Consider the following 25,365-nt stretch of genomic DNA (forward strand, 5'->3'; position numbering starts at 1 on the left):
TTAGCTTAACTTAGTACCCAGATTGTTAACTGTTTGTGATCCAGTTTGGACACACAGAAAATGGCCTTTCATAATCCTAGACCTTAGACGATGAGTGAACTTTTCAAAAACAAAATTAACATTTGAGCGAGTAAGTCTGCATAAAGTTACGCAGAATGACAGCTTCTGAGACGGGTTAAAGGTGAGGGGAGCTACTCACAGGTACACGTGCATACCACCCAAATTTTATTTTATTCTTTTGGCAAATGCAACATAATACAGATAACAAAGGTGCTAATTTTAGGGACAAGTCTGAAACAAGGAGAACGCAAATATATTATTACTTCATGTCAGGGAACAGTAACTGAATTATAACTGGAAGTGCATTAAATTACTTCCCTAGGGTCTTCCTAAGGACCAAAGGTAGACAGAAATGGCCTGTTTTACATAAGTTCACAGACACCACCTCGAGGCAGTCACCATTCAAGGGACAGTTGTGCACCCTAGGGTTTAGTTCTCAGAGCTGGAGTTGCCTTTGCTTCTCCTCCCAGGCAGAGGGAAGCTCGGTTTGCTCTGGGGCTGGGAGAGTTTGCGGGCTAGCAGGGTGAAGGGCTCGATCAGGGTCTTGCGGTCTGTGACCGTCACCTCCCACAGATGCACCTTCTCACTCCTGGCCCACCGCTGTGCCACTTCGGCGTCCACTTGTCTCTGCTCAGAAAGGTCAGTTTTGTTTCCTAACACGACAATGGCCACCTGAAAGAAACGGGTAAAAAAGATCACACTTTGCCAGCATCAGTTCCTAGACAAAACGGAGGAAGAAAACTGTCCCATTTAACAAAGTGCTTCGTCCAAACTGATCCTCGGGCGTGAGGCTGAAGGGTAAAGGGCATTACCTCACCCCTCCTCGCTCGGTGTATCTCCTTAAAAACGCAGATGCTCTACAGGCTGCTGACTATGCAACAGTTGAAGTTACTCAACTCCGGGTACGGCTGGAAGACAGACTTGGGGAAATCACTATCGAGGGTACAGATAACGGTTTGACTGAGGTGTGTCTACATTTCAGTTTAGCTCTACCTGCTGTCTGGGAAACCTGCGATACGTACTTGAAGATACAACCACGGAACTCCTGGAGCCGTGAGAGGTCTGCAGCCCTGGGGCCTGAGTTCCTTGAGAACGGGAATTGTTCTGTTCACGTCACTCCTAAACATAGCAAAGCACCTGACACAAGCACTAAATATGTGTTGAACGTACCACCCAATAGGTACATTTTACCCTAAATGCAAGGCAATCGATCCTTCTCTCGAAGTGGAGCGCTCGCTACCCCCAGGCACTGTTTCAGGCGACCAGAAGGGCGGTCACAGTCCGCGGGAGGGGAGATGGGTGGTGACCTCCAGACACTGAGAGAGTGCCTGGAAAGGCACCTAAAGCAGGAGGCCGGGGAGGTGGAGGGGGGCTCCTCTGCGCCACGGCCGGGCTCCCGCCTTCGAGACGTGCGCGCGCTCCGATGGGAGGATGGAGCGGCACGGAGCGGCAGGCAGGGCTCTCCTCCTCCGTCTCTCAGCAGGAGCCAGCCCTCCCGTTGCCCCCCACCACCCACCCCGTCTCTGCGGCGAAGGTTCCCTTCCCCTCTGGCCTAGCTGCGCGCGGTCACCCGGCCGCCCGCAGGGCACAGTGAGGGAGGTGTCCTAGGCTCGGGGCCACCTCCAACGCGGTCCCTCCCTAGAAACCCTCAGGCCGAGGGCTGCTGCTTCTGCCTTGCGCCCCCTGCCCCCTGCTCCCCGGCCCGGCTGTTGCTGCCCATCCCAGCGCTGGCCCGTGGTCACCCCACACGCTACTCCCGTCATACTGGTGGTGATTTCAGCAGCCCTGGGGGTGACCCGGTAACCTCATCCCTCAGCTCCTTGACTTCAGAGATCCTAACTGCCCTCCTGACCTCAGCCACTCGCTCCCACGAACCAGGACAACCACTCTCCTCTCTGACCTCGAGTGCGGGAATCCCTCTCCGCCCGCTGCCTTCCTGGTTCATCCCCCGCACCCCTCTGCAGCAACCCCGCAAGCACCGCAGGGACCCACGAGCCCCAGCGCTACCACCTCTGTCTCAGTCCTGCAACCCCGCTGCTGCCCTCGGCGCTCCCCACGCCGAGCTTCTCCTCGTTCGCTCCCTCGCCATCGTCATCACGCCGTACGCCGCCCGCCGCCACCTCGGTTAAGTTGAACTCTTAACTGTACCTTTTGCCGACACCATTTACCGAACGTGGCGGGAGAAAACACAACCCCGCTGACCGGTCCCGGCTCGTAACCACCGACCTCCAGCGCGCTGCTGTTCTCCAGCAAACACATCACGTTCCCGCCACTTCCCCTGGAAGGACGGCATCTCCTACCTTGGTCCTCCTCCAGCCTCCACCGTTCCCTCTGCCTTCCCCGTCTCACCCTCAGCTGATGTCCACACTACGGCAGCAAGAAGACAGGAGCAACTAGAAGGGAACTGTCAGGTGCTTCCACCGCCACGTCTACCAGCCCCACGGTCCTCTAAGCCCATGTCCCCGCCCTCTTCAACCTGGACAAGGTGTCACTCCATCGGCTATCCCCTCACCTGCGTCTCTCCGCTGAATCATCCCACTGCGTACAACCATCTCTCTCATCTGAAGAACAAAACCCTCTGATACATCCTTCTCCAGCTCCTCTCTGTTCCCCTTTTAGGGGACAATATATTTACCCTTTGACTCAAAACTCTTTCAAAGAGCTGTTTGCTGTGCTCAACTCTCTCACATCCAGTCCATCAGACTCTGTCTCACCGTTTCACTAAAGCTGTCGTCGTTGAGATCTCCCAAGTTACTGAAGCTGGCCACCTCTCGGCTCTTTGGATCTGCCTTTAGTATCTGACATAGCTTGGTCACTTCCTACCTTTTAAAGTGCCGACTTTACTTGCCTTCTGGGTCACCCTTATCTCTTGGTGTTCCTCGTACTTCAAAGGCCACTTTGTAGACTCCTTTGCTGCCTTCTCACTTCTCCAGCCGGTAAATGTCAAAGTGCTCTAGAGCGAGAGCATCTGAACTAAACTCTGCTTCTCACCTTGTCCCTCAAGGTGAAAGTCAACAGAGTGATTTTTTTTTTTTTGGCCGCACAGCATGCAGGATCTTAGTTCCCCAACCAGGCATCAAACATACGCCCCCTATAGTGGAAGTGTGGAGTCTTAACCACTGGACCACCGGGGAAGTCCGAGAGTGATCATTTTAAAACAAAACAAAAGATGAGACTTCCTGAGAGAGTGGCATGGACATACATACACTACCAAATGTAAAATAGATAGCTAATGGGAAGCAGCCGCATAGCACAGGGAGATCATCTCGGTGCTTTGTGACCACCTAGAGGGGTGGGATAGGGAGGGTGGGAGGGAGACGCAAGAGGGAGGGGATATGGGGATATATGTATACACAGAGCTGATTCACTTTGTTATAAAGCAGAAACTAACACCATTGTAAAGCAATTATACTCCAATGCAGGGGGCCTGGGTTCAATCCCTGGTCAGGGAACTAGATCCCACATGCATGCCGCAACTAAGGAGCCCGCCTGCAGCAACTAAGACTTGGTGCAACCAAATAAATATTAAAATAATAATAATAATAAAAATAAGTCAAAAGAGGTTCAACTTCGTTCACATTAAGGACAAATGAAACTATGAAAATACCATTTCACCCAGAAGAGTCACAAAATCCAAAAATGTAACCACACATTGTTGTCAGGACTGAAGAAACAGGCATTTTCATACCATTCCTATGGACAGTAACTTGTGTCACTATATTTACCTGTAACTCAAGAACCTAACTTCTGCTGGTTGATCTTTCAACTCTACGTTAAAATGTACAAAATAACAAACGTCTAAGATTCTTCACTGCAGCATAGTTCATGATAGCAAATGACCAGAGAAAACCTAAGTCTCCATCAATCTGAGACTGGTTAAATAAGTATGATACATCTACAGCCACACAGTGAATACTAGGCATCAGTTTAAAAAAAAAAAAAAAAGGAATCTGAGTACTGCTATGGAAAGGACTCCAAGATATATTACATGAAAAATACAAGGTGTACAACAATATGCTACCTTTGGTACAACAGAGAGAAAAATAAGAAAAAATTATATACATTTCTATTTGCTTGTATTTACACAGAGAAACTCTGGAAAGACGCCCCCAGACTAGGAAAGGGGCAAAACATTAAAACAGCACGCTTGAGGTACAGGAGATAGACGGTTGAACCCAGGGGTGGGAACAAGTTCACTAGAGTCCTCTCTATAGATCATTTTCATTTTTGAACCATGTGCAACCATTACCCTTTCAATTTTTTAAAACAGACATGAAAACAAGTGCGTGCCACCCAAGCTAGACCCTGCCATCCCCTTGCCTCCCATCCCGAGGCGCCCTCAGCTCTGCCTCCCCCCAGCCCCGCCCGCTCTGGCCTCAACGCTGCTCCTGGCGCAACATGCTCCCGCCCCCGCCCCTGCTCAGCTGGGGCCTCCGCCTGGAGCAGCCTCCTCTAGACATCGGCTTGCGCCCTTCCCTCACACCCTTCAAATCTCTGCTGCAAGTCACCTCACCAGGCCTCCCCGTATCACCTACAGAAAGCAGTGCCCTCACTCCCCACTCTGCTTGACGTTTCTTCCTACACTGCATCACTCCTCACAATACATACTTGTTCGTTGTCCCTCTCTCCCCCACCCCCCAGACAGAAGCTTTATGGCAACAGGGACTCTGTTCTATTCTCTACTGTATTCCCTCCGCCTCACCTAGAACAGTGCCAGGCACATAGCCCAGTAAGCATCTGCTATCAAGACTACAATGAGGTAGCACCTCACACTGGTCAGAATGGCCATCATCAAAAAAATCTACAAACAATAAGTGCTGGAGAACAGGGAACCCTCCTACACTGTTGGTGGGAATGGAAATTGATACAGCCACTATGGAGAACAGTATAGAGATTCCTTAAAAAACTAAAAATAGAACTACGGTATGATCCCGCAATCTCACTCCTGGGTATATATCCGGAGAAAACTCTAATTCGAAAAAATACATGCACCCCAATGTTCACTGCAGCACTAGGCACAGTAGCCAAAACGTGGAAACGACCTAAATGCCCATCAACAGATGAATGGATAAAGAAGATGTGGTACATATACACAATGGAATATTACTCAGCCGTAAAAAGAAACAAAATAATGCCATCTGCAGCAACATGCATGCAGCTAGAGATTATCATACTAAGTGAAGTAAGTCAGACAGAGTAAGACAAATATCATATCACTTATATGTGGAATCTAAAGTATGACACAAGTGAATTTATCTATGAGACAGAAACAGACTCACATAGAGAACAGACTGGTGGTTGCCAAGGGGGAGGGGGTGGGGAGGGATGGAGTGGGAGTTTGGGGTTAGCAGATGCGAACTATTATATACAGGATGGATAAACAACAAGGTCCTACTGTAGAGCACAGGGAACTATATTCAGTATCCTGTGATAAACCAAAATGGAAAAGAATTTTTAAAAGTATATGCATGTATAACTGAATCATTTTGCTGTATGGCAGTAATTAACACAACATTGTAAATCAACTCTACTTCAATAAAAAAATTTAAAAATAAGCATTTGCTGAATGAATGTGCTTCTTAACTCCCCATAATAACCATATGAGAAAGGTACTATTATTCTCCTTATTTTATAGATAAGGAAACTAAGGCAGGAAAGTTGAGAAGCAGAGCTAAGATTCAAGTATCAAGTACATGAGTTCACTGAACTATACTTTTAACTTTAGGGGGGCAGGGAGGGAAATCTGGGGGATTCTCCCCCAAATAATAACAGCACTTATCTGTCTCAGTGAGAAAGATGGGAAACAGGTGGAGAGGAGCCTTCATTACTTACCTTTTTATATCTTTTGAAGACTGAACCTTGTGAATGTTGTTATCTATTCACAAAGTAAGTTAGTATTCAAAATAATAAAAATAATTAAAATATCAACAACCCAGAGGTCCTTGAACAGGTGAGTGGTTAAATAAACTTCGGTACATACACACCATGGAAAACCACCCAGCAAGAAAAAGGAATGAACGACTCATACACGCAGTTACCTGGTTGACTCTCCAGAGAATTATGCTGAGTGAAAAAGGCCGATACCAAAAGGTTACAAACTGCGATTCCATTTACGTTAACACTCTTGAAATGACAAGGTTACAGAAATGGAGAACAGATAACGGTTAAGGAGGGAGAGGGGATGGGAGGGGAATGCGTGAGGCCGTAAAAGGTCCCATGAGGGGTCCCTGCAGTGCTGGAAAGGGTCCCTCACTGTATAAACGTCAGTACCTCGGTTGTGTTATTTTACTATGGTTTTGCACAGTGTTATTAGCATTGGGGGAAACTGAGTTAGGGATCTCTATTATTTCTTAAAATTGCATGTGAATCTACAATTACCTCAAAATTAAAAGTATGACATAAAAAATACATAAAAATTAGGTTAAGAACACCTAGCCAGGGCTGTTAATGGGTTCATGACACGGTTCCCTAAACCCTGAGGAGTCAGCCATGCCAAGACCCAGAGAAAGACCTGCGATGAGAGAGTTCCAGGCAGGGGAACGAGCCACTGAGAAGGACTTCACAGGGGGACAAAATTATCATGCTGGAAAAGCAGAAAGTTGACCACTGGAGTACAGTGACAGGAACAGAATGCTAAAGGTGAAAGGACAGCCATGGGCCAGATCATCTAAAACTTTACTGACCATAGTAAGAATCTTATTTTCAAATGGTAAGTGGATAGAAGCCACTAATTATTTATTGAATTTTTTACACTTCTTTTCTTTTTTTTTTTTTAAGGCTAAGGACAATCCTATTTCTCCAAGAAGACAATAAAAAGCCCTAGGAAACAATGATCCCAAATAACGTGAAATGAACTATGTAGTATTTGCAATATGGAGTCATTAAAATTCAAGTTGTACATGGGAAGAAGCAAAGGCAGAAAGTCAGATGCTGGTCCTGGTTGAACTCAGTCCTGTATTTCCTGGGCTAGGGAAAAAATCATGAAGATTACAGATACTGTGAATACAATTTAATGCTTTTAAAATATTTTAATTGCCCAAAAGCCCATGCTACAATTTCAACGTTATAATTCATAGCTGGCATTTTTTAACATACCCACTTACCTCTTTTTTGTCTTTGAACTTATCAATTTCTTTTTTCAGAAGCTCCACTCTTTGAAAGGATTCAAGGTTATTCACACTGTACACAAGAACAAAGCCATCAGCAAATGAAAAATAATGCTTTGGCAGCTCCACGCCTTCCTGTAGGCCTCTGGTGTCGTAAAGATGTAACTGTTCCTTGACTCCCCGATCCGTTTCCACTGAAGCCATATACACATCTTCCATTGTTTCACAGTCCTCCATTCCTGGGGTTAAAAAGGAATTACTTTTACATATACAAATATCAAATTATTATGTTATTCACCTGAAACTAATACAATGTTATGTCAGTTATGCCTCAATTAAAAAAAAAGCTTTTACTCTTTCTGGACAACTCAATACCAATTGTTGAGTACTTTCTCGTCCTTTAGAAGGTGGCCTTCTAGGTTCCTTATTTACTACACATAAGAATCATATTTCCGTTTACTAGCTTCTTTAAAATGAAAGGTAATTGTTACAGTAAATGAACAAAGTGCTTTTTAAGATCATTTCTTCCATACAGACATAAAAAAATAAAAATTTGGCAGTGAGATTTACTATTACTTATTTTTCAGAAGTAACTTACAAGAGTCAAAGAACTTACTATCTCAATTGGAGAATTAAGGGCTGATTTTTAAAGTACCTTCAACAACTAAGTGGCCCCATTTTCTTTTTCTTTTTCTTTTTTTTTTTTTTTTTTGCGGTACGCGGGCCTCTCACTGCTGTGGCCTCTCCCGCTGCGGAGCACAGGCTCCGGACGCGCAGGCTCAGCGGCCATGGCTCACGGGCCCAGCCGCTCCGCGGCATGTGGGATCTTCCCGGACCGGGGCACGAACCCATGTCCCCTGCATCGGCAGGCGGACTCTCGACCATTGCGCCACCAGGGAAGCCCCCCATTTTCTTTTTCCTCAGCGCCAAGGACAGGACCTGGGTAAGTTTGATTTTTCTCTGTACAATTTCCACTGTTTCCAGGGTCTGTTTCAAGGACTCAGAAATGTACACGTCCAGTCTGGGTCTAGGCACCAGGCCTTAATTCCCAAGTACCTACTGTGCACTTTTGTGTGAATGTCCTCCAAGTCCTTCAAACTAACAGGACTTGTTATCTTTCCTGCCCCACCTGTCCCTCCTCCTTGCTTTTGTCCCTTGATCACCATCCACCTGGTCAGTCTTCAGCGTTCTCTTTGAACAAGGAAAGTATGGGTGAATGTGGTCCTAAATCAGCCACTCTACACCTGAGACATCTGCTCGATCCACTGCCTGCTTCCACTCCCCCTGGCTTGCTCCCTTCACCTGAATGACTGCAACAGCTCAGGAAACACCTGGTCAACACCTCATCCTTTCCAGGCTCTGCTGAAACGTCAGCTCTGTAGATTTTCTTCAGATTATCCACTTCCCTCCATCCTGCTCTTACTGTGCCTTGTACAGGTTATACCACTTCACCCTAAACTCGTTTCGTATCTGTCCCCTCCGGAGCTGCAGTGGAAACTCCTCGAGAGCCAGGACTGTGGCTAATCTCTCTTCGGAGCTCTGAGGACTAACGAATTGACTTACGTACATAGAAAGTCCTTAGTAAACGTCTGAATGAATGCGTGAGCTCATAACTGGTGCCCCAGTTTCATTCCCCTGCTCGCCTGAATGATGAGCCCTGTAAAATCCATTTGACTTTGCTCCATTTCTGTGGGTTTTGTCTCTTCAACTCACCTAGAACTTCCTCAAGAGAAACAACGCTTCTGTGTACACAGCAAGTATGCAACAACCATTTGTGGATGAGGGGATTAAGGTGAGAAGATGAACACTTTGAATGTTAATGACTAGTGCAAGAGGTAGTCTATGGAGACATAAACTTATTGCGCTTCGATTACAAAAAATTTAAAAGCAAAAACTACCAAGACTTTTGTCATGGTGGATGTTCTGTCCACCAAAAGCCAGTCCGGTTCCCTTCCTTCTCCCATTAAGCTTAGACCTTTTGAGATTTTCTCACCCTATACATCAAGTGAAGCTACGACTCTGCATCTCCTCTGCCACCCCATGCCACCTCTGTCCTAGCAGGAGACTAAGGCTGCACTTCTAGAAAGGGTAAAACAGAGGCTGCTGAGATGTGGGACAGAGGGTATGAGTCCGCAGTGAAAACAAGGGGCAACTCAGTGACGTGCCCCCTCTGCTCCCAAAACTTTGGCGGCCAACTCTTTATCCTCTAGGCGGAGGGATCTGGGGAATCTGGCCAGTGAAAACGGAGAAATCCTAAATATGCTAACCTCTGAGGTAAACCAACAAATGCCCCACCCAGGTCACTTATAATGAAGCAAGGTCATGAACCCTATCCACATGCTTAGAGCTTTAAATTAGCTTTTCAGTTCTCCATTCTTAATTACAAGCAGACAACCAAGGATTACCAGATACCTGAGAAAGAGACCAAAATTCAGGAAAGAGCACCTGAAAAGAAAAAGACTGTGCAAAGAAAAGAAAACAGACAAAAAAACTACCAAATATTATGCTCAAAGAGATAAGATAGTGCATCCATGAAATAACAGGATACTAAGAAATGAAAACTCAGTAGAAGGGCTGAAAAATAAAGATGGGGAAAATTCCCATAGAGTGGAACAAAATGCTGAGAAATTTCAAACAGAAGAGAAATTTTAAAAATCAGAGGACGAGTCCAGAAGATCCAGCATCCAAAAAGAGAGCTCCAGAAAGAGAGAACACAGAAGAGAAATAATTCAGAGCTGAAGAACACACATTTCCATATTGAAAGGGAGTTCCAGAAAGAGAGAACAGAGAACACAGAAGAGAAATAATTCAGAGCTGAAGAACACACATCTCCATATTGAAAGGGCCCACCAGGTGCCCAGCACCGTGGATGAACACAGACTGATCCTATGATACACCACTGCGAATTTCAGAGCACTGGGGAGAGAGCCTACGAAAACGTCCACATCCGAAGCAACAAGAATCACGATGGCTTCTGGCCTCTCAGAAGCACTGGAAGAAGATATTAGAATCTGGTAAACTGAAGATACACATGGTCTATAAGCCTGCGATTTCATTCCTAGGTATATCCCCCGAGACCTTGTCCAAATCATAGCTGGGATACGTGTATAAGACTCTTCACAGCAGCACTATTTCTAATAGCCCCAAACTGGAAACAACCCAAATGTTCATCAAGATACAAGAGGTAAATAGGGACTTCCATGGCGGTCCAGTGGATAAGACGCCACGCTCCCAATGCAGGTGACACGGGTTTGATCCCTGGTCAGGGAACCAAGATCCCACATGCCACATGCCACACGGGACGGGGAAAAAAAAAACAAAAAGATACAAGAGGTAAATAAATGGAGGTATACTGAGACAATATACCTATCGTGAAAATTACACCACACCTACTTGAAACAATATGGATGAATCTTACAAATACAATGTTGAGTGAAAGAAAACAAACACTGAAAAATTTATACGGTATGATTCCGTTGATATCAAGTCAGTAAGAGACAAAAATAAACGATGTCGTCCAGTGATACATACACAGGTGGCAAAACCATAAGGAAAAGAAGGGATTAACCAACAGTCAAGGGAGGGGCTGGGTTCTGATTGAAGAGAGGAACACGGGGAGCTGACGCGAGTACCTGCGGTCTTCTACCTTTTGACCTGTGCGGAGGTTATGCAAAGGTTTTGTAATTATTCATTAAACCACATGCGTGTTTTGTGCACTTTTCTATATGGCTCATGCATTTTATAATAAAAGAAGGAGAAAACATGATAATGGACCAATGCTTTCAAAATTTTGGAAGGGACTTATTCTCCATCTAGAATCCTATACCCATCAAAATTATAACTCAACTGTGAATGAAAGTAAAGACATTTTCAAACACGTGAAGCCTCAGAATACGTATCACGCACATTTTCTCAGGACACTCTTTGAGGGAGGCCCGCCATCAAAATTAGCATGTAATCATAGAAAGAGGAAGACACCAGATTCGGAAAACAAAACCTCACATGAGAGTAAAGGGAAGCATAGGGACAACAGTAAATACCTTTATTCAGAAGCCCCAGGATTACTACTGTGCACCAGGCATAGAGGGCATTCTGAGGGCTGTCATCACCCGATGCCTCATCCCATTGGGCAACCTTTTCAACCCCCAAAAGAGCACTGCAAGATGTGCTCCACCAATAGAAGGGCGTAAACAGAAGGTGACAGGAGATCTAGGAAACAGGAAATCAAACCCAGGAAGAAAGAAAAAGTAAAAGGAAGTTCTATGTTGTACAATAGGCCCAGATAAGAGAACGCTAGCTCCTGGAAAAATATCCCCCCAAAAAAGGGCGGGGTGGATTACTGATATGATTGACCTCGTGGAGAACTGAGAACCATCTGGACATGTGGAAGAATCAGCAAAAGGTATGAACAAAACTAAACAAGTGATAGAGCAAATATTAGCCTCCATAAGAAGAAAAAGAAAGAAAAGAAACAATCATAGTACATAATACTGCTCAGCTGAGAATATTTACATGTGCCAGCAGTTGTCAAAGTGTGGTCTACAGAGATCCCTTGAGGTCTCCTTTCAGGGAACCCATATGGGCAAAACTATTTTCATAATAATATAAGACATTTGTCTTTTTCACTGTGTTGACATTTGCGCTGATGATATAAAAGTAATGATGGGTAAAACTGCTGGTGCCAGGACTTCCCTGGTGGCACAGTGGTTAAGAATCCGTCTGCCAATGCAGGGGACACGGGTTCGAGCCCTCGTCTGGGAAGATCCCACATGCCGTGGAGCGACTAAGCCCGTGTGCCACAACTACTAAGCCTGTGCTCTAGAGCTCACGTGCCACAACTACCGAGCCCACGTGCCACAACTACTGAAGCCCGTGCTCCGCAACAAGAGAAGCCACTGCAATGAGAAGCCCGTGGGAAGGAAAGTAGCCCCTGCTCGCCGCAACTAGAGAAAGCCTGCACGAAGCAATGAAGACCCAACGCAGCCAAAAATAAAATTAATTAATTAATTGAAAAAAATTTCTCTAAAAAAAAACTGCTGAGGCCTTAGTACAAATCAAGGCAGTGGCACCAACTGTATTAGAGGTTGACTTCCTCAACACCTCATACTTGCAGTTTCAAAAGAAAAAGCCAGTTTCACTTAAGAGTGTCCTTGATGAAGCAGGAAAAATTACCAAATTTATTAAATCCTAATCTATGAGTATGTATCTTTACATCTCTTTAATATTCTATGTGATTAATGAGAAGTATACATGAAGTATTTCTGCTTAATGAATAATGGTAACTGACTGGAGGAAAAGCTCTTGCGTTTGAGTTTCAAGCTGAAATAGCTTTTTTTTTTTTTTTTGGCTGTGTTGGGTCTTCCCTGCTGCGCACAGGCTTTCTCTAGTTGCGGTGTGCGGGCTTCTCATCGCAGTGGCTTCTCTTGTTGCGGAGCACGGGCTCTAGGCGTGGGCTTCAGTAGTTGAAGTGCGTGGGCTCAGTAGTTGTGGCTCGCGGGCTCTAGAGCGCAGGTTCAGTTGTCACGGCACATGAGCTTAGTTGCTCCGCGGCATGTGGGATCCTCCCGGACCAGGGATCGAACGAGTGTCCCCTGTATTGGCATGAGGATTCTTAACCAACGCACCACCAGAGAAGTCCCACTTCTTTTTTTTTAAAGAAGGAATAACAGAAAAAAACCATGGTTATTCAGGGTATCTGACAGACATTTTCTCAAAGATGAATAACGAGAGCCTATCATTTCAAGGAAAATAACTGATAGTATCTGTTGTTAATGATAATATTTGAGCTTTCAAGCAAAAATGAGAATTGTATCCATCAGCAGAAACTTGATAGCTTCCCAATACTGATGAGACTGGTGATGATATTAATAAATGGTATTTGGAAGATCTGCTTACCTCAGTTAACCAGTATTTTCCAAATGACCAATTCATAAATGTTAAGAAACCATGCATGGGTAAAAAACCCATTTGAAGTGCAAGATAAATCAATGAGATTTTAATGTAATAGAACAGGAGAAGTTCACTGATGTGGCTTCAGACTCCACACTGCAATAACCTTTGAGTCACCATCACTGATTGAGTTTTAGTGAAATACCAAAGAAGAAAGTCCACAATTATCTGCAAAGCTATTAAAATATTCCTACCTTTTTCAACCACATATTTGTGTGAGGCCATATTTTCTTCACATATTTCAACTAAAAAAACATATAACAGCAGATTGAATGCAAAGGCAAGCAGATATGATAACCCAGCTGCCTTCTATCAGGCTGGACATTTGAGTTTCAAAAACGTAAATCAACACTCATCTTCTCACTAAATTTTTTTGAAAATATAACTATTTTTCATTAAAATGTGTTACCTTAGCATATAATAAGTTTATTGTTATTATTTTACGTGATAAGTTTTTTTTTAATTTCCTCAGGTTTAATCTCTAATACGATAAAAATATCCTAAGACACAGCCTACAGAAACAAAATCTGTTGGGGTTTGAAGAGGGGAAAGGGATTCTTTTTTTCCCCCTTTGGGCATAATTTACTTTTTCACTGGCATAAATTAGAATCTGAAGGTGAAAAATTCAGAACCAATAGTGCAGCACTGTGACAGGTTTTCAGACCTTCTGGCACAGGCATCGTTATTAATAAAAAACCAAATATGGATTTAACCGAAGTTGCTAAATATTATTCTGGGAAGGTGGAAGAGGATCAGAGTTCATCAAAATGGTTAATAAAAGACAGAAATGTGCTTGAAGCCACCTGCCAGCGATAAATACTTCAAAGATCTATGATGCTACGTATATCTCTAAGATAAGCCTTGTTTCATTCTAACGTGTTATGTCTGTCCTTCCTTACCGAACTGTGACCTCCTTAAAGCTAGAGATGCTTCTCCACCTCTGAATCCTCACAGCCCGTATCAGAGAGCAAGTACTGAACAATGATTTAACTCAATGAATGAATAAATGAATGAGATAATCCGATTCACAAAATTAGGTCATATTGCAGCAAACAGCTGTCTCTTCCATTCTTAAAACCTATACAGCAGTACTGGAAAGTCATGTTGGAAATGCGAATGAGAGATCGCTCAATGTATTCTGAAGTCAGTGAGTCTGTGATTCCAAGACCACTCTTCATCGTGTAAACACACTGGAAACCACATAGAGACAACATTTTTCTTACCTGTTATAACTCTTGTTCTAACAGAGTTAGGTGCAAGCACTCTGGAATTTCAACAACATAAAGATGTTTTTTTCCTTGCCCCTACTTCCCCACCCATCTCCGTCGATTTCTATGACACTTTTAGTCCCTCTCGATGACACCTCACTTTTGTGCACCACCGCCCATCTTTAAGTTAGCACGACCGACAAAGGACCCTGACCAGTTCCCAGAACCTGCAGGGAAACTAGGGAAAAATAATCTTACCAATAGTATGATTCCCATAAAGGAGCTGCTCCAAAATTGCCGTTTTCCCCACAGATAACAAGCCACAAACCACAACCTTACAGCCCTTTCCCATCTTCCCTGAGGATATCACTGTGAAGAAAAGAGAAGATCTTTAAAACTGTGTACTGTTAAAAAGAAAAGAAAAAAGAAAAAAAATCAACCTTTCCTTTTTCTTTCTTTCTGTGTTTAAATTTAATTAGTAATACATACACAGGGGGAAACTGCAAGTATAAAAAGAAATGTAGAATACGGTACATCGTTCCAAACCCCATTCCTGGCTCCCGTCCTCCCTTAATCAGTGTTACTAGTTTCCTATATATCTCTGCAGAGGTGACCTAGAGAAACGTAAGAATATACGTATAGATATATGTTTGTTTTCAAACAGCATAAACACATCTTATACAAAGACTATTCCAATACTAATTAAGTCTATAGGAATCCGAACCGAATCCTAGATGAAGCAATCCTTGAAAGACTGCCTGCTCGTCAATGTTTACCTGGAAAAATAAGCATTTAAGTAAAAATTTAAGGAGGCATGAAGATAAAAATTTGGACAGAGAGTAGACATCATTTTTTAAAGAAGTATTAACACCATCAATGCAAACGTCAGTCTTTTCTCAAGAGAGTGAGGAACTGGATTTGGGGCTGTCTTAGTCGTACTTCTTTTTGCGTCACAGTTCTTCATGCTAGAAAAATTGCTCAGGCACTTTAAACTGAAAGAAAGGAAAACTCATTTCTCCTCGCTTCCTCACATACGCATGGAAGAGCAAGACTGGATAACACTTCCTTGAATTTTCCTCAAAGTTTTTATTTCCCAGAAGGCGAGGTACCAGCAGACAAGACAGAAAGGGAAAGGGGGCTCATTAAATACAACAGAAAAACTTGGGAAGAGAAGTTAAAGTCCCACATTGTCTTTTGCCTCCTCTCCTCCAGTTCTCTTACCTAGAAGTGTGAACATGCAATAGCTCTGACGAAAAAGCACGCCACAACGCCTTCAAGTCAGAAAACAACAAGGAAGTCCAAATGAGCATTCAAATAAAAGGGACGGTGGGCATCTTTCTGTATGTGTGTGCACACGTGTGTCACATATCACTATTTTTTTTATCAACACCTAAAACATTAACAAATGAACTTCCTGTAAGTCTTCTCTACTCTGTTTTCCCAAAGTCTGTAAATTCTTTTTATCGAGGTATAGCTGATTTCCAGTGTTATGTTAGTTTCAGGTGTACAACAGAGTCAAAAATTTTATAGATTATACTCCATGTATAGTTATTATAAAATATTGGCTATCTTCTCTGTGCTGTACAATATATCCTTGTAGCTTATTTATTTTATACGTAGGAGTATAATCCCCTACCCCTACGTGCCCCTCCCCTCTCTCCCCCCACTGGTAACCACTAGTTTGTTCTATCTCTGAGTCTGTTTCTTTTTTGTTATATCCACTAGTTTGTTGTATTTTTTTAATTCCACATATGAATGATAGCATACAATATTGGTCTTTTCTCTGACTTATTTCAATATGCATAATACCCTCCAGGTCCATCCACGCTGTTGCAAATAGCAAAATTTCACTCTTTTTTATGGCTGAGTAGTATTCCACTGTATATATTGGTATCTTCTTTAACCATTCCTCTGTTGATGGACACTTAGGTTGCTTCCAGATCTTGGCTGCTGTAAATAGTGCTGCAACAAACATTGGGATGTAGGTATCTTTTCAAATTTGCATGTTTGTTTTCTTCGGATATATACCCAGGAGTGGAAATGCTCGATCATATGGTAGCTCTATGTTTAGGTTTTTGAAGAACCTCCATATTGTTTTCCACAGTGGCTGCACCAGTTTACATTGCCACCAACAGTGCAAGGGGGTCCCCTTTCCTCCACATCCTTGCCTACGTTTGTTATTTGTGGACTTTTGGATGATGGCCACTCTAACAGGTGTGAGGTGATATCTCATTGTGGTTTTGATTTGCATTTCTCTAATGATGAACGACGTTGAGCATCTTTTCATGTGCCTGTTGGCCATCAGTGTGTCTTCTCTGAAAAAGTGTCTATTTAGGTCCGCCGCCCATTTTTAAATTGGGGTCTTTTTTATATTGAATTGTATGAGTTGTATTTTGGATATTAAGCCCTTAGCAGTCATATCATGTGCAAATATTTTCTCCCATTCAGTAGGTTGTCTTCATTTTGTTGATGTTTTCTCTGCTGTGCAAAAGTTTTTAAGTTTAATTAGGTGCCATTTTTTTATTTTTGCTTTTGTTTCCTTTGCCTTAGGAAACAGATTCAAAAAAGTATTTCTAAGATTTATGTCAAAGAGTGTTCTGCCTATGTTTTCTTCAGGGAGTTTTATGTTTTTTGATCTTACCTTTAGGTCTCTAATCCATTTTGAGTTTATTTTTGTGTATGGTGTTAGGGAGGGTTCTAATTTCATTCTTTTCCATGTAGCTGTCCAGTTTTCCCAGCACCAACTTACTGAAGAGGCTGTCTTTTCTCCATTGTATATCCTTGCCTCCTTTGTCGCAGATCAGTTGTCAAAGTCCATAATTTCTTATGATCCAGATCAGCCATGACACTTATCTCCTGACATGAAAAAAAAATTTTTTTTTTTTTTGGCCGTGTTGGGTCTTTGTTGCTGTGCATGGGCTTTCTCTAGTTGCAGCCAGTGGGGCTGCCCTTCATTGTGGTGCGTGGGCTTCTCATTGTGGCGGCTTCTCTTGTTGCGGAGCACAGGCTCTATCTGTGTGAGCTTCCGTAGTTGCGGCATGGGGTCTCAGTAGTTGTGGTGCGCAGGATCTAGAGTGCAGGCTCAGTAGTTGTGACACACGGGCTTAGTTACTCCGAGGCATGTGGGATCTTCCCGGACCAGGGCTCAAACCCGTGTCCCCTGCACTGGCAGGTGGATTCTTAACCACTGCGCCACCAGGGAAGTCCCAAAGTGGATTTATTTAGAGAGAAACATGCTCCACAGACAATGTGGGCCATCTCAGAAGGCGAGAGCGGCCTTCGGACAAACACACTACATAGACAGGATGTGGGTCATCTCAGAAGGTGAGAAAGGCCCAAAGCGCTTTTAATAATGTTAAAATTTAAAGGAAGTTGCCACCTAACTACATGAGAAGAGGATAAGAAAGTGATGGTGGCACGCAGAACAATTCTGTTGTCAGAAAAGGTTGCCGTTGGAATCTAAATTCTGATTTTTCTGTTGTTATTTTCTATTGTTATTTCCCTTCCTCTGAAATAATATTAGGATCAGCAGATAAAGTCTGTTAAAAATATGCACTATTTTGTATTTGTGTTTGTATAAGATAAATTGGGGGATTTGTTTCAGTATTTCAGAGAAGACTTCAAGGGCAAACAGTAAAAGCAACTGAAAAGAGGTAACTCAAACACTAGGTAACGATTTTAAGGTTTTTTAGGATGGTGAGAGAAGGAAAGAAATAAAACAGATCTTGGTAAATATTTTATACCATCAAAAAGGAAACAAAGATGAGAGGGTAAGTGTGATTAATCAAAGCACACCTGAAGCATTCTAGCTTCCTAGTTGTCTTCAAGTGGGAAACAATAATACTACATAAACCTGAAGATTAGGACTTCCCTGGTGGTGCAGTGGTTAAGAATCCGCCTGCCAATGCAGGGGACACAGGTTCGAGTCCTGGTCCGGGAAGATGCCACATGCTGCAGGGCAACTAAGCCCGTGCACCACAACTACTGAGCCCACGCACCACAACTACCGAAGCCCGTGTGCCTAGAGCTCATGCTCCGCAACGAGAAGCCACAGTAATGAGAAGCCCACGCACTGCAATGAAGAGTAGCCCCTGCTCTCGCCGCAACTAGAGTAAAAACTGAAGATTAGTGACCTGCTTTACCATCAATTAAAAAATATGAATTCCTGGGACTTCCCTGGAAGTCCAGTGGGTAAGACTTCACCTTATAATGCAGGGGATGAGGGTTCGATCCCTGATCAGGGAGCTAAGATCCCACATGCCTCTCAGCCAAAACACTAAAACATAAAAACAGAAGCAATATTGTAACAAATTCAATAAGACTTTAAAAATGGTCCACGTCAAAAAATCTTTAAGAAAAAGAATTCTTGAGGTATAAACTACTGTGTATAAAATAAATAAGCTACAAGACTACATTGTACAGCGGGCCTCTCACTGCTGTGGCCTCTCCCACTGCGGAGCACAGGCTCCGGATGCGCAGGCTCAGCGGCCATGGCTCACGGGCCCAGCCGCTCCGCGGCATGTGGGATCTTCCCGGACCGGGGCACGAACCCGTGTCCCCTGCATCGGCAGGCGGACTCTCAACCACTGTGCCACCAGGAAGCCCCATAAAATTAATTTTTTCAAAGTATGTGTTCTGTAAAAAAAATTAATATCTAATGTAAGATTTTGAATGAATAACATTAAATACACATACAAAAACACTATTTTCCATATATGATCATGATGGCAGGGACTCACGTTACATATAAGAAAGTTGTTCTCACACATATATATTCAATATGTACAAAATAAAACCTACTAAAAGGTTAGTTCTATAAGCATTATAATATTTCATAATTCCCAAACACAATAAATAGGCACCATTCCCTTCCAAATATAAAGGGAGGTCATCTGCGGCACCCTGAAAGGGCAGGGAATCACATGAATAGATCCTGGGGGTGGCCACGCCTCTTACTAAACCCAGGTTTCCAGAGTTTGAAAGGCCCCAGAGTAGATGGATGACCTTTAAGGTCACTTCTAATACTGTAATGCTATGAGAGCGGAAACTACTTACCCGGAAACTGCATCAACACGAGGTTAATACAAAAAGCGGTAGCTACAGCTACCTGTATAGTCCCTACCCTAAGAAACTGCTGGACAATACAATTCAATCTGTGACCTATTAATCCCTGACAGTCGGATGTAAATGACTAAGAGTGTGTGCTTAACAGGCAAAATCCAATGCAGTCTAAATACATATTGCTTTGCTTTCCAGGCTAATCAATAATGTGTCTAGAGAATAAAAATTGATCTGATCCATTCTGCTGAAAACACTGAGCTTGGTCAGTATTCTCTTTGAAAAGCCATCAGAAAGAGCTACCCAGAATTGTCAGTACTTCTGTTCTTCCTCTGTTCCTCTAAGGAAATCATTCTAGTTTTAAAGTAAAACACAAGTTTTTAATGCAGACTGAAAAATATTATCACCACAACACTGTTAACGTCATAAAGAGATGTTATAGATCTTATTATGCAAGCATTACAGGAAGAAAACCTCTACACTCCGTATTTGTTTATGTAAACATCATGGTGTGTGTGCAATACTTTCACTTGGCCATAGATGAATACACTTTACATACATAAACACATATTAAAAGAGTTTTGCAAACAATACTGCCCAAAATGAAATACAATAAACAGATTCCAGTAGCCATTCTTTTACTCATTCACTAAATATTTACTGAGAGATTATTCTAATGCCAGGCGTTAGGGACAAACTAGGAGGCAAAATAAGAAATGATCCCTGCCCTCAGGAATCTCAAAATCAATTGAAAATACCAATCCAAATCTTGCAAAATTGCGAATTGAGAAACTGCAAACTGCAAATCAACAGACGAAACTGCAAAACCTAATTAAGAAATAGCAGTGATTAATCACATTGCCAGAATCTTCTTTCCAAATGATTATTCCACCTTTGTAGTCAATCGTTCTTGACTAATTTTCCTCATAACCCACATCTGATCCATCAATAAACCCTCTACCTTTCAAACACATCCAAGGTTGGACCACTTAGCACCTCCATCACTCATGAAGTAGTCCAAGGCACTATAGTCTCTCATCTGATCTCTCAAAGATGTCCACATCATAATCCCCCAAATCCATGAGTATTCTACTTTACATGGTAAAAAAAAAAGACTTTGTGGTTGTGACTAAATGAAGAACCTTGAGATGGGGAGATTATCCTGGATTATCTGAGTGGACTCAATTTAATCACAAGTGTCTTTATAAGGCGGAGACAAGAGTGGCAGAAGTGTGAGAGAGAGAGATTTGAAGATGCTATAATGCTGGCTTTGAAGATGAAGAGGCCAGAAACCAAGGGATGCAGGTGGCCTCCAGAAGCTGGAAAAGTTAAGGAAATGGAGTCTCCCCTAGCACCCCTAAAAGGAACACAGCTCGACTGACAACTCGATATTAGCCTAGTGAGATTTCTGACCTACAGACCTGTAAGACGATAAACGTGTACTCTTTATTTTTTTACTGTTTAATTTTTTGGCCGTGCCACATGGCATGTGGGATCCTAGTTCCCCAACCAGAGATCGAACCCGTGCCCCCTGCATTTGAGGTGCAGAGTCCTAACCACTGGACCGCCAGGGAAGTCCCTTTGTGCTCTTTTAAGCCAGTAAATTTGCTGTAATTTGTTATAACAGCAACAGGAAAATGAATACAACCTCCTAACCATCCACACTTTTCCCTTTCTTCCTTTTAGCCTCAAATAATCCTTTTTCCTTTTTTCCTTTGGCCACGCTGCGCAGGCTTGCGGGATCTTAGTTCCCCAACCAGGGATCGAACCCAGGCCAAGGCAGAGAAAGCTGAGTCCTAACCACTGGACCACCAGGGAATTCCCCAAGTGATCCTTTTAAAATGTAGGTCACATGAAGTCACCCTTCTGCTCAACATCGTCCCATGGTTTCCAATCTCAGAAAGTTTGAAAACCCAAAGTCCCTAAGAACATTCGTCTCTTTGATGTCACGGGCCAGTTTCCCCTCTGCCTCCTTGCCGGTCCTGTATTAACACAGGCACGCTCCAGCCCTGGCGCTGTTCTCCCTGACTGAAATCAGTCCCCACACCTCCAAGGTCTTTTCTCAAATGCCACTTCTCAACACTTACCTGAATATTCCACCCAAAATTTCCACCCTTGCCCCAACACGCCCTACCCGTCCCCTCCCCTTAATATTTGTCCTTAACACTTATCACAGAGCATAATATACATTTTATGTCTGTTGTCCTTTTCCAAGAAGCTAGAATTGCTGCGACGACCACTGCTACCATCCCAGCAACTGGGCACATATGAGGCCCTTCAGAAATATCTGTTGAATGAATCAATGCACCTGTGAGGGCTTTTACAACGGTAAAGCTGCAATTAAAAAAACAACAACAAAGGATATTAGGAAATGGGGTAAAAAAAAATAACCAAACCCGCTAATTTACAAGATAAGAGTCTCTTAAACCTTCGCCACATTTAAACTTAGAATTCGTAAGAGAATTAAACCACATGACTTTTCTAAAATGAAAATATTCTGAAGATGCAAAAAAGCTGGTAAATAAACTGTCAATAAAGAACGCAACAAAAAACGCCTGCATTTTCTCGGCTTTTTTCCCCAAAACACTCGTACCTGACGACCAGATTTGGGCATATAAATATTTCGCCTTCCTAAAAGGACCGTGGTTCTTACGTAGCAAATGTGGGACCAGATCTGCAAGCAGGAAAGGCACGGACCTGGGAAGGCGAGGACCCGCCTGCAACACCCCCTCCCCTCCCCCCCATCCTTTTGGTGCAAAATTCCTCGGAGCGGGGCCTGCAGCCCCAATTGCTCCGGGGGGGACAGACGCGGCTCCCACCGCCAAGCCCCCGTACCTCGAGTGCCCCACCTGCCGGCTGGGGCAGCGCCGCCGGGGCCCCCAGTTTCTGCGCGCGTCCGGGGAAAGCGGGGAGCCCACAGCGGCCCCCACCCCAGGTGAGGCGCCCGCAGCGCAAAGCGGCCCCGCCGGACGCCCCCGACAGACCCGCAGGCCCAGAGGGGAGCGGCGCGCAGGCTGCACAGCAGCACCGCGGGCTGCGGCCCCGGGAGCCCCGCCCCCAACTTGCCTCCTCGCGGCGGCGGGATGTCGGGACGCTCTCCAGCCCAGGCCTTGCCGCGGACGGTCGCCGCCGGCTCTCCTCTGTCTCTCAGGCTCGAATCCCGGGGAGCGGGGGACGGGAACCGGGGGCAGGTTGCGCCGGCCTAACCCCGCCCAGCGGGCTCTCTGCTGGAACTACATGGCCCATGAGGCTCTGCGCGGCCGCCGCTTTCCACCGGAAAGCGCTTTCCACCAGAGGAGGGGGAGGAGCGCGGAAGGGATTGTGGGAGAAAGGGTCGTTCCTTTCCGTTTGGCGGCAGCCATCAGGTAGGTTGTGGTGGGTTATTGCCTATTCTATCCGCCGCGGATCTCTCTTCATCTCCGCCATCCAGGCTCGGGGACCCTGCGACCTCGGAGCTCCTCCTGTCTCCTGTGCGGCGCGGGTTCGGTCGGGATGCGGGGCAGCGCGGTCGTGGAGAGGCGGCCCCCCGAGCGGGCTGGGGGGAATGCTGTGATGGCGGCGCGAATCCGAGCTGGGGCCAGAGCGTGGAGGAGAGGGAGGCGTGGGGGCTGAGGGATGGGCGGCCGGGCCTGGGGCGTCCGAAAGCGAAGCCGGGGGGCTGGGGGGAGGGAGAACATTTCTTCGAGGAGTAACCCTTGGCGGTGGCGGCGGCACCTTCCCCTTGGGGGTCCCGGCAAGGCCTCTGCAGGCCGGGCCTGGGGCGCCGCCCGCCTCGGTCCCCCGCCCCCGGGCGCCCAGGGCCTGCTCGGTTCCTTCGTCCGGCAGCAGCGTGCGGGGCGCCGGGCTGGGCCGGCTGCGCCCCGCGTTCGTGCAGAGCCGTTTCTTCATCGGGGCTTTCCTTGTGGTCGGTGGGGACTCGGGCGGGCGGACGGGGGCTTGTCGTTACACGTGAAAAGGATGATGTGTTTCTAATACCTGGCTTACGTCAAAGGTGAGCCGAGATGGGCGCTTACAAGTACATCCAGGAGCTGTGGAGGAAGAAGCAGTCGGACGTGATGCGCTTTCTGCTCAGGGTGCGCTGCTGGCAGTACCGCCAGCTCTCGGCGCTGCACCGGGCCCCGCGCCCCACCCGGCCCGACAAGGCGCGCAGGCTGGGCTACAAGGCCAAGCAAGGTGAGCGGGCCCTGCGCGCAAGCCGGGAGGAGATGGTGTCCCCGGGAAAAGCCGGGAAGCGGTCTTCGGGGAGCCGTCCCCCTCGCCCAGGGCCTCGGCAGAACCCGGCTGCTGGCCTGAGATAACGGTCGGTGTCGGCGCGTTAGAGACAAGGCACTGAGTCCCGCGCGCCCTTCTGTGGCCCTTTTCTCGAAACAGGTTACGTGATCTATCGCGTTCGCGTGCGCCGCGGTGGCCGCAAACGCCCGGTCCCGAAGGGCGCCACCTACGGCAAGCCCGTCCACCATGGCGTGAACCAGCTCAAGTTTGCCCGGAGCCTTCAGTCTGTTGCCGAGGTGAGTGGGTTCCGGGTCGCGCTTGCGTTGGCCGCCTCCCGGAGCAGGATTTGGCCACCTTTCCTCGTGGTTCGTTTGGACCCAGGCGAGCCCTGTTGCGTTTAAAAAGGGGTTGGGTGATTTTTTGTGTGTTTTTGACTAATCCCAGCGAGGAGTCGGTAGCGGACTTTGTCAGTGTTTTGTTGGGAACCTGCCTTTGCTGACGTAGAGGAAAGTGCTTTATGATCAGCGTGCATCCGTGGAGCCTGCGCTTTTAAAGGGCAGTGAACGTTGTCTTGAAGAGCGCGTCTCCCCAGGCGTTAGAGAAGCTGTGTGTGTTCGCACCGCTGATTTCCTGTGCTCGATAGGAAGCTGTCTTTCTTGGCTAGTCAGTTCAGCTGTGCTCTGTTGTAGAGGTTGGCAACAAGGGCCTGTTGCCCTCCACGAACTAAAAAGGTTTTGTGTTTCAAAGAAAAGGCAAAGAAGACCATTCGAAAGAGACTCGTGGCCTTCACAGTTTTCTGTAAGAGTTTGCTAACCCTTCTATTGTGCTAGAAAAATGCATGGTTCCAGAGTACTAGATTTGGTTAGCCAGATACTAGCATTCATGTTTCACTTGGGAAGGAGGAAGTAAGAGAGAAGGGTTTCAAATCTAAGCATGTCTGTGTGCTTTGTTTTATAGTAAGTCTCTACCTTATCGTACTTAGGGTCCCAGCCTCTGGGGCGCAAATCAGTTTAAGGATATTTATGTGTGTTGCGTAGTATGTACATCTACCTTATCATAATGGTCCCTGCCTCTGGGGAGAATTCTTGCCGCCTTATTGGCCACTAGGATGTGTGGGATGCTGACCTTGGACCTTTGTTTCCTGTTCTAGGAGAGAGCTGGACGCCACTGTGGGGCCCTGAGGGTCCTGAATTCTTACTGGGTGGGTGAAGATTCTACGTACAAATTTTTTGAGGTTATCCTCATTGATCCCTTCCATAAAGCTATCAGAAGAAACCCAGACACCCAGTGGATCACCAAACCAGTCCACAAGCACAGGGAGATGCGGGGGCTGACGTCTGCAGGCAGGAAGAGCCGCGGCCTCGGCAAGGGCCACAAGTTCCACCACACGATCGGTGGCTCTCGCCGCGCAGCCTGGAGAAGGCGCAATACTCTCCAGCTCCACCGCTACCGCTAATATAAGTAATGTTTGTAAAATTCTTACCTAATAAACAGTTTAGGACATCCACGTCTGCTTAAAGGTGTTTTTTAATCTGTCTGTTAAAACTAGTTGTCTGCAGATTGCTTCACTGAATGCATTGTCAAATTCTGAAAGTTAAAGTGCAATAATGTTTGAAGATTTTAAGTGATGGTGTGTCTTGTTTCTAATAAGGGAAATGCCTTTGTTTTTGCTTTATTAGGCAGTTGATATGTCCGTGTGTAAAATGCTGTCTGGTAACAATAGGTGTAAAATTCTGTAAAAGAGGAGCGCAGAAACTAGCCGTGTAGATTTG

The 25,365-nt window shown here is 45.3% G+C and overlaps 2 protein-coding genes across 5 annotated transcripts; one reads left to right on the forward strand and one right to left on the reverse strand.

Annotated features, from left to right (window-relative positions):
* Positions 1 to 226: 226 nt before the first annotated feature.
* NKIRAS1 (NFKB inhibitor interacting Ras like 1) lies at positions 227 to 22,573 on the reverse strand. 4 transcript variants are annotated; one of them, XM_082839194.1, is made up of 5 exons: positions 22,448 to 22,538; positions 14,582 to 14,692; positions 7,164 to 7,405; positions 2,573 to 2,621; positions 586 to 732 (listed from the first exon to the last, which is right to left on the reverse strand). In XM_082839194.1, exons 2-5 carry the CDS (start codon positions 14,673 to 14,675, stop codon positions 701 to 703), a joined length of 417 nt encoding a protein of 138 aa, XP_082695320.1. In that variant the 5' UTR covers positions 14,676 to 14,692; positions 22,448 to 22,538; the 3' UTR covers positions 586 to 700. The 4 variants fall into 4 exon arrangements, with proteins under 4 accessions (XP_082695317.1, XP_082695318.1, XP_082695319.1 ...); XM_082839191.1 differs by lacking the exon at positions 2,573 to 2,621 and having other exon boundaries at positions 227 to 732; XM_082839192.1 differs by lacking the exons at positions 2,573 to 2,621; positions 22,448 to 22,538 and adding an exon at positions 22,217 to 22,335 and having other exon boundaries at positions 227 to 732.
* A 108-nt stretch (positions 22,574 to 22,681) lies between these two features.
* RPL15 (ribosomal protein L15) lies at positions 22,682 to 25,112 on the forward strand. Its single transcript, XM_082840182.1, has 4 exons — positions 22,682 to 22,746; positions 23,373 to 23,554; positions 23,753 to 23,889; positions 24,744 to 25,112. Exons 2-4 carry the CDS (start codon positions 23,383 to 23,385, stop codon positions 25,047 to 25,049), a joined length of 615 nt encoding a protein of 204 aa, XP_082696308.1. The 5' UTR covers positions 22,682 to 22,746; positions 23,373 to 23,382; the 3' UTR covers positions 25,050 to 25,112.
* Positions 25,113 to 25,365: the final 253 nt, after the last annotated feature.

The sequence above is a fragment of the Leucopleurus acutus genome, assembly GCF_964270905.1.
Source record: "Leucopleurus acutus genome assembly, chromosome: 5".
Taxonomy (NCBI): domain Eukaryota; kingdom Metazoa; phylum Chordata; class Mammalia; order Artiodactyla; family Delphinidae; genus Leucopleurus; species Leucopleurus acutus.